Source organism: Gymnoscopelus braueri, assembly GCF_963280865.1.
Source record: "Gymnoscopelus braueri genome assembly, chromosome: 2".
Classification (NCBI taxonomy): domain Eukaryota; kingdom Metazoa; phylum Chordata; class Actinopteri; order Myctophiformes; family Myctophidae; genus Gymnoscopelus; species Gymnoscopelus braueri.
The window spans coordinates 45210137-45223041 of record NC_137604.1 but is presented as its reverse complement, the minus strand read 5'-3'; the positions used below and the strand labels follow the sequence as shown (position 1 = coordinate 45223041).

At 40.0% G+C, this 12905-nt stretch overlaps 2 protein-coding genes across 5 annotated transcripts; one reads left to right on the top strand and one right to left on the bottom strand.

The window, feature by feature from the left end:
* Positions 1 to 5914: 5914 nt before the first annotated feature.
* LOC308102989 (T-cell ecto-ADP-ribosyltransferase 1-like) lies at positions 5915 to 10555 on the bottom strand. 4 transcript variants are annotated; one of them, XM_080452842.1, is made up of 3 exons: positions 10449 to 10550; positions 8195 to 8332; positions 5915 to 7696 (listed from the first exon to the last, which is right to left on the bottom strand). In XM_080452842.1, exons 1-3 carry the CDS (start codon positions 10476 to 10478, stop codon positions 6797 to 6799), a joined length of 1068 nt encoding a protein of 355 aa, XP_080308968.1. In that variant the 5' UTR covers positions 10479 to 10550; the 3' UTR covers positions 5915 to 6796. The 4 variants fall into 4 exon arrangements, with proteins under 4 accessions (XP_080308968.1, XP_080308969.1, XP_080308970.1 ...); XM_080452843.1 differs by lacking the exon at positions 10449 to 10550 and adding an exon at positions 8804 to 9093; XM_080452844.1 differs by lacking the exon at positions 8195 to 8332 and having other exon boundaries at positions 10449 to 10555.
* LOC308103021 (ecto-ADP-ribosyltransferase 4-like) lies at positions 9398 to 12661 on the top strand. Its single transcript, XM_080452873.1, has 3 exons — positions 9398 to 9605; positions 9872 to 10010; positions 10152 to 12661. Exons 1-3 carry the CDS (start codon positions 9589 to 9591, stop codon positions 10998 to 11000), a joined length of 1005 nt encoding a protein of 334 aa, XP_080308999.1. The 5' UTR covers positions 9398 to 9588; the 3' UTR covers positions 11001 to 12661.
* Positions 12662 to 12905: the final 244 nt, after the last annotated feature.

Below are 12905 nucleotides of genomic sequence, written 5' to 3'. Positions count from 1 at the left end.
CGGACAAGTTCGCCTCGGAAAACAAATGACTCGCATATATTATGCACCTGTCTGTATACCTGAACTGAATTCCCCAATAAAAATTATTATAAAAAAAAACTCGCCCCAAAACACACTCGCCCCCCATTCTATATACTGCCGATTTGCCTGTAATACCGCCGGATTTGCCCCGGGGCGACTGTGTTTTGGGGCGAGCGTTTTTTGTTTTTTTTTATAATAATTTTTATTGGGGAATTCAGTTCAGGTATACAGACAGGTGCATAATATATGCATGTACAGTTATATTTAGAGAAGAGAAGAAAAGAAAAGAAAAATAATGTATTTATATAATCGTACAGATACTCACAGACTTGAAATGTAATTTTAAAAAATAAAGTATATATAAAAAAATTAAAAAAAGTAGCTATGAAAATTACTAGGGAGTGTCTACACTGTTATAATAAGTTAAATTTAGCAAAAAGATTGAAAGAAAGTTAAAGAGAGAAAGGGGGAAAAGAAGAAAAAGGGGAGAGAAAGGGGGGAGGAACAGGGGGAGGGGAAGGTAGGTAGGGTGGGGGGGGGACTCAGTCAGGGGGCAGAGTTTGTAGTGCGTTGAAATAAGTAATAAATGGGTCCCATTTATGGGAAAACGTAGCGGATTTGCCTTTTACGGAATATTTTATCTTTTCCAACTTAATATAATACATAACGTCTCTGAGCCACATGGACGTGGATGGAGCTTTAGACGATTTCCATAATAGTAAAATACAACGTCTCGCCAATAAAGATGTGAAAGCTACAGTAGGACATCTGATTGTATGGAATTGGTCCGAGTGCCACAACCACTTGTGACCCCAAATATGGCTGTTAGGGGGTTCTTATGTATTTCGAGGCCAAAACCTTGGACAGAGTGTCGAAGTAATCGTTCCAAAATGTATTAAAAATTTTTTTTTGGAATTTTGGAAAAGTGAACCCTATGTAATACCTTAAACTGTATAAGTTCTAGCCTTGCGCATGGTGTGCTTGATCCGATTTTGTGTATTGCTTTGTCCCACCACTGGTCTCCAAAGTTTATTAGGTGTGCTCCCAGCTCCTCTTCCCAGGCTCTCCGTGCCTTAACTATAGGTTGATCGTCGAAGGTCATAAGTTTGTCGTATATTTTAGAGATAAGTGAATCCTGGTGGGGTTTAAATGTAAGAAAGTCATCCCAACACTGTTTAGGCGGTAGCGAAGGGTAGGAAGGAAAAAGAGCTGTAGCACTGTGTCTAACTTGAAAATAACTAAACAGATGTGATGTAGGTAGGTTATAATCTGAAGCTAGTTCTGAAAAACTATAAAAGCATCCGTTTTTATAAAGGTCTCTAAAAAACGTAATACCTTTGTTGTGCCAAAATGTATAGAATGTATCAATTAGTGATGGGGGGAACTGGTGGTTGCGCACTAAGGGCATCAAAGTGGAGGCTGACTTGAACTTGAAATGGCATCTGAATTGAAGCCAGATTTTGGATGGTGGATCGTACCACTGGGTTGGTTGTAAAGGTAGAGGGATTAACTGGTAATGAAGAGGTGAGTAGGGCCCTAAGGGAGGATGATGGACATGACTGTGCTTCCAGCCTGCACCATGGTAACTCTGGGGAGTGAAGCCAGTATGTTAATTTGTGAATGTGAGATGACCAATAATAAAAGAGGAGATTTGGTACCGCGAGACCTCCATTGAATTTGAATTGTTGGAGTAGTGATTTTCTCACCCTGGGTGCTTTCCCGTCCATTGTTTTGAAAACATGTTTAGGTAAGAACAGAGGGACACATTGAAAAAGAAAAATAAATTTGGGCAAAATATTCATTTTTACTACATTGATTTTACCAATGGGGCGAGCGTTTTGGTATTTCCCCCGTTGTTGAGCCACGATAAACAAGGAAGTGCAGTGGATCAAATAGAATCACTTTTCGGTTATTGCATCGTCTATTTCTCATTTCAAATGTTTTCAAAAACATTCTTGAGAGCAACGTTTAGTTGTAAATGACATTGGTTGTTTGTTTACATGGCTGTCATGTTGGATAAAGCATAAAACCAAGCAGTGCAGGTTGATATGAGCAGGTGTTCTGAGTCTTTGATTACACAGTTTCCTCGTCGGTCTCACCGGTCATTATCATCGGTCATTAACCATAAATAATGACCGATGACTGACCAATCAGAATCGAGCATTCAACCAAGCCGTGTAATAAATTGTATTAACATACTCTAGCATACAGATTGGACAAAATTACATTGATTGATTATTTTATTAGACAGAAATGTAAAACAGCACGAGTACGGTCAAACACTGTCTAAAAGGATAACACCAAAAAAGTCCTTGCGGTCTTGTTTCCATTGGGGTTCTATAGGTATTCAATTCATCAACATATAGAAAATAGCACCAAACATTCAATATCATCACAAATATAAAACATTATATGTACAGAGTAGGAAAAGGGGGGGAATGGGGGTAAACAAAAGGGGGGGGGGGGGGCGCGTGTCTAAGGGAGAAGTGATATTTATTTTCAGGTTAACACACTTATGGATTTTAATCATCACTGGCAAAAACTTGAATTTATAAAGATTGTGTGGTCACATGCATCATGTACGGAATAACGATGTCCTGAATAGGCTGTCATGGGTTGAGAGCCTTCTGAACTCACACAAATCCCAGGTTGAAGCCTAATTTGCTTATCAATCTTTATTAATTTACATAAAGTTCACACACTGTGTCGACAGGGACATCTACACGTTCACCTCCATTTGATTAAATTATTTAGTGGTCCCTTTCTGTTTGTTTTTTTGTGTCAGCTGGCCTAATACTCACAGAGATGTGTACAGGGGTCAGGGGTGACTTGTTGGGCTGTTACTATATATCTTTTCACTAAATACATAACCATTTAGAAAGACAAGTTAAAGTAGCTCATGAACAGATTCAAATAAAGTTACTGCACTACCTCTTACCATCATTAATGGCACAATCTGCATTATATTCTGTGCACTGTGGAAGCAAGAACATTTAACCAAAATCTGAATGTTGAATAATGTGGGAGTTTCCAATATTTTCCAATACAACTTTTTCCAGAAATTGATCAAAGCTAGAGTCACAAGATAAACTTCACTCAAGTACAAACCCGTATAGGACAGAATAGCTTGTTGCTGTGCAGTCTGGTTGCTTGTGTTGGGCTTCTGCTTATTCACTTTGCTTGGTAGCAATTTAGAAACTGTCTTTCATGTTTTCAGTCAGTGAAATATTTATCTATATTGCTTCTTTGCCTGTGAAATCTGTTTTCTATAATTTAGCATATTATTGTTTTTTATAACTAATTTGTATAGTTCATGTTGAACATCTGGGTATCAATTATTAAAGGTAGGGTAAGTGATTTGCATTTGTTAAAATAGTGTTAAATAGCTCTATATTCTGATAGGGCTCATTGCTATAGAGTGTTTGTTCAGTAAAAGGAGTGTCCCATGTCTCTCCAGCTCTTTATTAAACAGAAAATGCATTTTCAGTGCTCTCTCCTGATTGGCTTAAACTTTGTCACCTATCTGAAAATGTACTATATTCTGTTTACTAAAGAGCTGGAGAGACCCCTGTGACCAAACAAACGCTCTGTAGCAATGATTACTATCAGAATATAGTACTTTAACCTTTTTAACAAAAAAAAATGGATGGATGGATTGCTGTAGTGCAACACCTACTCTCACTCCCCAGTACTTACCGCACATCTTAGTTCCCAAAACCGTGATACTCATACACTGAGATGGCAGTGCCCGGATCGAACTCAGGACCATTTGGTTCTGACGAGTGCTCTACCGACTGTGCTACCCGGAGACCAAAGAAGTAGCTACTGTAGTATAAAATATGTATATATTCAGTATTTTTTTTACAATATGTATAGTCAAGTCAAGAGGCATCACTTTCCATTTCAAATTATTTTACCATTGTATCTGCACATTCACTGTATCAGTTCATCCAAGTCACTAAACTCATCATCTTGCGGCGACTTTCTCCATCATGGCGTGATTGATAGCAATACGTTCTTTGTGGTGCAGAGTTTTCACATTGTGTTCTGATGATGGATGAACATCGATGCCCTGTCAGAACTATTTGCATATTGAGCCAAATTAACAGGTGGTGTAATGCATGTGTGGAGAGCAGACAAGAGGACTTCACAGGTGAAGGTCTGATGCCAATATTATATTAGTTATATTAAACATTACATGTGTGTAGAAGGGTATTAAGAGTATTAAGGTGTACAGATATTTTGATTATTATGATGTAGAGGTGTTTTGATTTGTATTATGGTGTAGTGGTGTTTTGATTAGTTGTATGATCAAGTTCAAGTTTATTATGTCCCAAACTGGGCAATTTATGTTACAGCAGATAATAATAAGAAACTCCAAAACACATTAAACATACATACACAGGACATGAACAGAAGAGAGAGGAGAACTAGAAAAAGTGCTCCTCGGAGCACAGGTCTCCGCCAGGTCAGGTACGTTATTCTGGCCTCCTGGTGGCGCTATAATAGGCCAATGTGAAAAGGGTGCCAACCGTGCCATTCATTCTTGCATTGACACTGCATTCATGATTTGAGGCATTTTGTTCTAAATTAGACCTGCTGGTGGCGCTATAACAGGCCAATGTGAGAAGGGTGGCATTTCTTCCTCGGCCTAGTGGGAATGTGCGTTTGAATTTTCACGGAAATCGCAAGCTGTGTATACTTTGAGGCTTTTTGTTCAAAACGGACCAATCCTGCAAACTTTGGAAGCCAACCTTAGGCAATGAGGATGGAATATGGGAAATCGGACAGATCCGTGTTGATCACATGACTATATTGATACTGTGTACCGATTTGCATGACGTTTGGATAAAATTTGTAGGAGTAATATTGCAAAAATCGGCCTCCTGGTGGCGCTATAACAGGCCCATGTGAAAGATTTGGGGCAGAGGTTCTGAATTGGCATCCAGGGAGTGTGTGTGCACAGTTTCGGAGCGACCGGGCCAACGGTGCCGGAGATAAGCTGGCGACAGACGGACACACGGACGGACGGACGGACAGGGGGTAAAACATACTCTCTCGCCATGCCTTCGGCTTAGGAGTAAATACTGACAGGGCATGTGACCAGTGATAGCTTGGGGCTGTACAAACTACACTTCAGAGGACATACATCTTTTGTGTTAGCCCTGTTTGAAATCAGGCCAGTTGTCATCTAGCCAAGGGGTTCGATTATTCATAGAGGTCTAATTTATTTAGTGTTATGTTGTACAGTTGTTTTGATTAGTATTCTGGTCTATGGTGGTTTCTATTTAAAGTTTCTCTGAAATAGAATTGTGTGGTGGTGGCAACTCTTATCAATATATGTTCCTATATGTTTTACAATGGTAAAATAACTTGTCTTTGTCTTTGTCCTTTTCTCCTTGACTCTCCATTGTCTGTTCATTTGTCTGTCTCTCCAAAAGATTTGCTGAATGGTGAAAAGAGAGAGTGCACTCAAATCAAATCAAATCAAAGCTGGCAGACTCCCTCTACAGCATGGCCTGGGGGGGGGGGGATATTTCACTTTCAAAAAAACTTTTGGTGATTTTATCATCTACTCAGGCCTTTGTGAGCCCCCCAGACAGTTTTTAAGTTGCTCGATTCAGTATTTAGATATTTGATATTCATTTTATCAGACACGCCCCCTTCCTATACAAACCCATTGTAACTTCAAACTCCATTTTAACCATGTTAGATTCATCAAAAACACCAGTCCTTGGTTCTGGTGACTCACCCTGCCCTCCTAATACGTGAGGGGGCCGTGTTTTTCCGAGACTTTTTTTCATTTATTTTATTTTATTTTTTTATTGTATTTTATTTTTTTCATTTTCCAAAAAATGGGTTTGTATAGGAAGGGGGCGTGTCTGATAAAATGAATATCTAATATCTAAATATTGAATCAAGCAACTTAAAAACTGTCTGCGGGGCTCACAAAAGCCTGAGTAGACGATAAAATCACCAAAAGTTTTTTTGAAAGTGAAATATCCCTTTAAGCGGTGCTCACTGATAGATGACATGCATGTCTTGCATGTGATGATGTGTAGAAATTGTCATTAGCTAAGGAATAGAATTAGAAAAACATGCATGTTAAAAATGCAGCAAGACTAACCTCATTTCCTTTGTTTTATTTAACGTTGGCATGAATATACATGATTATAATTGTTGTCATGTGAACCCCAACAGCATTTGCACTGAAAAGGAGTATGAGGCAAACTGCCCTGTATAAGACCTGTAGGGTCAGAGGGAAAATGGTGCCCAGTTTATACTGGAGTGTTACTGAGGTGAGGCGTTAGACTTTCTTCAACAGTAAACACTTGAGGTCACCCTTGCGAAGACAAACTGGACTTGTCCCTGTCCCAACATCATCAAAGAGAGCCCCTTGCTAATATTAGCTGAGCGTGCAGGATCATTGTCCAACCAGAAGATCCGCGAAGAGCTAGATAAAACGACCTGTGAGCGAGGGCAATAGCAATGATAATACTAATAGGTAAAAATGCATATTTGCGCAGGTGTACACACACATACACACACATGCGCGCACTTGCACGCACACTTTCTATATTGTATTGTTGTTATACAGTTATAATTGCATGTTCACTTCAAAGCACATAATTGTATGTTCACTTCAAAGAACATTCCAGATTGGGTCCCCATTAATATTGAATGGATCCACGTTAAATAGCCAAACATTTTCACTGTCATCTCATTTGATATCTTCTACACCTTTTCCAGTGATCTCTTGTTGCTATAGAGCAGCTTATGAGCTCATTGTCCAAATGGCTACAATAACCATCAGTACCAGCAGTGCTCCCAGCACCACAGCCACAAATCTTTTCTGCCTCCGTCTTATGAGCACTGCAGAGCTTAAAGCCAACAGCACTAAGCCTGCCAATGTGATCACGAGACGGACACCATCCTGGTCCCTGGAAAAAGTTCTGGAAATCTTTTTCAGGGCGCTTGCACCAAATTTACAGTTTAACGTGCTCCTTGGCATTCTGGTACTCCGGAGTGTGTAGACCACTCTACACCACTGGTCGCCTGAATGCCGAATTTTGGCGACATTGAAAACCTCGTAGGGAGGAATCAGCACCTGCCCCTCTCGGTCTATGGCTGAGTAATGCGTTATATCAGCTCCGAAACAAGTATAGATCTCAAAGCAAGAAACACTACCAAAAGAATCCAGCAAGTCCCTGTTTGTAGAAGTCAAGATGAAGCTACCAAAACGCATATTTTTGTCCAGAACATTCTGATCAAAGGAAGCTTTACTCCAGTAATAGGTGGTCATGCACGGTGTTCGATTTGCCCTGAGTACTCGGATTGCATCAGAGAGGTAGAAGTAGAGATAGTGGTACTTAAATCCATACGTCCCATACTTGTGCTTCTTTGTTTTCACGGCTTTGTTGAAGTCATGCTGGAAATGTTGGAGTTCATCGTTAGTGTGCATGTATATCGCCGTGGAATGGTCTTCTTCCAAATCCTTGTGGACGGGTTTATTTGCTTTTTGTTCAACTAGAGCCCAAGCCTCACTGAAGTTCCTATTGACGTGCCACTCGAATACACCAAGCTCATGAATCTTAGTTGCTGCTTCTGGTCGGCATCCGCTGTACATGTCATCGATGGAGTCAGTGGCCATATCCAGGGGCAAAGAATCACTCTGCTGCAATTAGAAACAGAAAATGGCTCAGTGAAGTGAAAATTAATGTCTGTTATAACATTATTATGCCGTTTATTATTTCATCGTTGTCAGGCAGAATCTCGAATTCTCCATATTTCATATTTTTTTTTATTTTGTATTTTTTCATAAAGGAATTCTCTATTTAATACTAGGTCGTATTAGCCTGGTTCCTGGTCGGCAGATTAGTGATATTATTGTCTGGCCACGCGAAGCTATTGTCATATGACAATATTAAAATGAAAGCGGTTAAGTGCATTAAGAGCTTGTGACATAATAATAACAACATTGCATCCATTGAATCACAAGTTCCTTTTTCCATTTCCTGAAAAGTAACAGTTTGGACATAAAAGGTTTTCGCCTGTCAGCCACAATAATGTCTGTTATAACTGTTTGTGTGTGTGTGTGTGTGTGTGCGTGCGTGTGAGTGTGCATGCATGCGCACGTTTGCATGTGCTTGTGTGTGTGCATGTGTTATCTCACCTGAACAGGCCACCAGAGTATCAGAAATGGGTCATGATACAATACCAGTACCACAACCAGCAAGGCAAAAGTCACAAGCGTTGCCCAGTTTGCCATTGACTTGCTCTTCGTACATTTGTCTCTTGCACAGCTCCATGTCTGAATAGGAGCAATTGTTTGCTTTTAAGTCATTAACAGTATTAAGTAAATATTGAAGCAAACCACTACCATGGGTTCTTAGCATCTTAAACTTGTTCCTTGCATTTCTTCATTCCTGCATATTTGCAATGACTCATTGGAATTTTCTATTGTGTGAGTGTGTTTATGACATACACGCGCGCGCGCACACACACACACACACACACACACACACACACACACACACACAGACAGACAGACAGACAGACAGAGTTTGTATTTAGACTTCTGAGGATGTCAAAAGAAATGTTTTTCTCTTCCCACATGAATAGTAACAAAAACATACACACGGACGCATTCACGTACGCACAAGATTTGCCAATACTATTAATGAACATGCTATAAACACACATATGCTGTTTACATGAATCAAAATACCCTCGTATTTTCCCACAAACATAATAAATGTGATGTTTATGTTTTTGGGCTTACCTTTTGACAACCAAATGCAATCATCAGGATGGTGGTATGCCTTAGAGATTCTAAACTATGAACTGTTTAAAGCACAGCTAGTGACCAAGTGAGTCCCAGCCAGGGTTTGGGCAACTGGGTATACAGGTACAACAACACAGTATGAGAAAGAGTGCCGTGCCTTTGGCTAACACTAAAGCTGTGAGATCGCTGAACAGCAGAGCTACAGTATAGCACATATCTTATCTTGCATGTGTCATTAAAACAAATCTATATTTGATAAGAATGCATTCAGACCTAAAGGCAAGCCCTCTGAACACAATCATGTCAGAGGTTGTTATGTCTGTTTTTTTCTGCACCACGTGTGTGTGTGTGTGTGTGTGTGTGTGTGTGTGTGTGTGTGTGTGCGTCCGTCCGTCCGTCCGTCCGTCCGTCCGAGCTGGCGTGTGTTTTGGTCAAAACATTAACACATCATATCCCTTTGAGTGGTGTGTTGGCAGGAAAGGTTAAAGGTGGGGGTACAGACTTATTTTAATCCCAAATAAAACAGGTGTCATTTCCCTGTGCATGCAGGAGAAAGCACTGCACATGTGTGGTTACACCAGTAAATCCTGTTTGACAGGAAACTACACCAGCAAAACTAAACAACGCACTCATCCATGTAGTCAACTGGAGCAGTATAGAAAACAAACAGAAAAAGACAAAATGCTGAAGACAGTTTCTGCTAAAAATCTATTTTCCTGTCGTATAGTTGAGCAGTAGGGGACTTTCTTTTCACATGGAATACAACGGCTATAGCAGTCACAATGATGCCAATGACATTGTAAGTTACCATGTATTGAATTATAAATCCTGGTTTATCAACATTGAGTTGGTACAGTATATACAGGTAGGCTAAACATGAACAGCTGATAAGCGTTGTCATCATACTTACGAGATCATCTTTCTTCATCATTAGCATTAGGGGTTGGTGTGTATTTCATGTGATATTACAAAAGTCACAAGAGTCATAAACATTTTAATATTTTGAATTGTTAAATTGTTGAATTGATTCTTGTGTTTGTCATGGACCCTGCTCAACCTTTACAGATGTTCTATGCCCTGCTCGGAAAGGCAAGCATTTCAATTAAAAACCTTCCATGTCTGTACCATCGCCTCACTTCTTCTCTTGGTGGGATCAGGATTATTCATCTTCATATTTCTGACCTTCATCAGGTGTCCTGAAAAGGTACTTTTTAATATAGTTTAAGATAACGAAAACAGGAAAGAAACAATATTTAAAACCTTCCTCTTGACATAAGTGTTCTTCATTCTCTGACAATGTTGTAAAAGTGGTAAGAATTGACTTTTAATGTATATCTTGCTGTAGGGCATCAACAACAGCGCTGGTGACAGCATGTACGATGGCTGCGACTCTGAAGTTGTCGAAATACCCGTCACACAGGGGTGGAATGCTGGTGCAAATTTGAGTCAAGCATGGAGCATTGCAGGGCGTAAAGCAAAGGAACCCGTACACAGTCACATGGAGAGAGAACATTCCACCTCCATATACTTGTACACCAATGCCACAACACCTGACATAGGCCAGGATATCAAAACAGCCACGAGAACAGCAGACATAAATGTTCACGAGGAAATATTTAACCACCACTCCCTTTATTTTTACCTGAGCAAGGCCATTCAGATCCTGAGACATGATCAAGTGTCCTGCCGTTACACGCACCTCAGAACACAGGCAATTTGGAATCAGAATATCTCCAACAAGGACGTACACTTTGGCACCTTCATATTGAACTTCGCAGAGCGGAGCACGGACCCGGCAAGGGACACTTCCTGTTTTGACATCTACACATGCTTTAGTGCCGACATAACATATTACTCCACCTTAAATCGCACGGGGCAAGTGCTGATTCCTCCCTACGAGGCTTTCAAAGTCACCAGCATTGAGACAAATAACCAGGGGTGCGAAGTGCTCTATACACTCAGAAGTAACATGGATTGTGTTTATGATAGAGAGGAGGATACATTGCATCAAATATCTATACCAAAGCATGTATCGAAAGTGATTCTGGTCACTGTGGTTATCGGTGTCATTGTCGCAAGTTCCTTGCTGTCGATCATTGTCATTGTGAAAATGTTGAAAGTTCACAAGAAAGTTACAACCTTCAACAGTTCAGACGTGGATGGCTATTACAGTTCCATCGGTGTGGAACTGTAAATTGTAATTGTAAAAACTGTAAATGTGTGGTTAAGAACTTTTGAGACCTTTTTAATACCTAAAAAAAGACCATTACTGCACCAAAAGTAATCAAAAAACTATAAAAACTGGTCAAACATTGGCCAAATTGTCAAATAAATATAAGAAAGAGGCTAAACATTTTGAAAATAGCTGATCTACAAGCTCACAATGCCTCGCGCTGCGAGGCGTTGTGAGCTTGTAGATCTGCTATTTTCACAATATTCATCTGTGGAACCGAGTCAAACTAAATGTAATGCCTCAACTTACAATTCCAAGTGCTTGTCTGGGTTATTTTGGGGTGTTACAGCCTGAAAAGGTTGAGAACCAGTGGTCTAGGCTAGGGGTTTGAATCCACTGTGGTGCATCTGGCTTGGCCGAATGTCGACTCCCTCGAACACAATTTGTTGTGTTCGAGGGAGGGAAGCCAGACTCCTCCAGGCTGGGGCGTTGCCTGTCAGCACAGGGTGTTGAGCGGGAGGAGTATAGGACGGAGGCGCTACATCCTTCTGGTGTGGTGGGGGCTCCTCCTCAAGTAGGGTGCAATAGCAGTGGCAAGACAGAAATGTGTGGGGAGCGTTAATTGGCATAATAATAAAATTAGGAGAGATAAAAAAGGGTGAAAATAATTGGCAGTAAGTGATATTTTTGGGTTTTAACAAAAAGTGTTTTTGTTGAAAAAAATGTTAAAGCTCTGATAGTAATCATTGTTATGGTGTTTGTTCAGTAACACAGGTCTCCCCATCTCTCCAGCTCTTTAGTAAACAGAAAATAAATATTCAAGTGTGACACCAATTGTATCCAAGTTATATCTAACTTGGATCAAGTTGGTATCCTGACCCTAAAGATACACCTTCAGGAGGCTGCAATTCGAAAATGGCCCCTGTCTAAGTCTTATGCACCCCCCCCAACCCCCCCTCCCCGATTGTTTCTTCTCTTGTACATATTTTTCACTCTTCATACCGACCTGTAAGCTGATTGTACGACGTTCTGTATAGTAGTGTGTATATCTGTCTGTCTCTTATATGTCATCATGATTTGTGTGCATGGGGATCTCATTTTAAACAAGCTTAGTGCTTTATGAGTCTTCCAGTTTAGTAGACCTTGTATTGTGAATTTGTACTTCCATGTACTGTTGTTCTCATGTCTTACTAAATAAAGTACATCAATCAATCAATCAATGCATTTTCTCACTTATCAAAGAGCTGGAGAGACAGTAAGTGGCCTTTTCACATGGTTTTAAAAGAAAAAGTGAACTGACCTACTGACCTACTATTGTATAATCGTACCACTGTACTATTTGCAAACTGTTAAAGTATTCAATCAATCAATCAATCAATCAATCAATGAGGATTTTTTTTGGTGGTTAGTTTGGTTATTTGTTTGGAAAGGTCAAAGTAAAAAAAAAAAAAAACAGACAACAAAAGACAAATGTATGTGTGATTGTTTTATTATAACACCAGCACTACCATGACTGATGTCACACACCCCCTAGAGGCAGCGTGCACACCTCAGGGGAAATTGTATTTATTTGTACATTTAAACAGGGTTAGGGTTAGTTACCTCTGTGTTAGTTGCCTGTGTGCTCTGTTTCCTTGTGTTTTTGTACCCCTCCACCAGCCTGCATTCCATGACACATTCAAATTAACACAGGCAGTTATATTAATAGTTACTGATCAAAATAAAAAATAATAAAAGAAACTCAACATGGTAGGCGATCCTCCCTCCAATTCCTGTGTGTGTGTGTGTGTGTGTGTGTGTGTGTGTGTGTGTGTGTGTGTGTGTGTGTACATGCGTGAGAATATTGGAGGATAAAGGCTGTAAGTCTTCCCCTTTATTTTCAAAATGTGGCAAAATGTGAAAATGATGAACACTATCAGTATCTTT

What these genes read in the sequence shown, in the direction of transcription:
- LOC308103021 (XM_080452873.1), top strand. An exon ending in TCATCAGGTGTCCTGAAAAG is followed by an intron (nt 10,011 to 10,151) that starts GTACTTTTTAAT and finishes ATCTTGCTGTAG; the next exon opens with GGCATCAACAACAGCGCTGG.
- LOC308102989 (XM_080452842.1), bottom strand. Translation starts at nt 10,478, where the DNA reads ATGTCTCAGGATCTGAATGGCCTTGCTCAG. An exon ending in ATCTGAATGGCCTTGCTCAG is followed by an intron (nt 8,333 to 10,448) that starts GTAAAAATAAAG and finishes GCTCCTATTCAG; the next exon opens with ACATGGAGCTGTGCAAGAGA. An exon ending in TACTCTGGTGGCCTGTTCAG is followed by an intron (nt 7,697 to 8,194) that starts GTGAGATAACAC and finishes TTCTAATTGCAG; the next exon opens with CAGAGTGATTCTTTGCCCCT.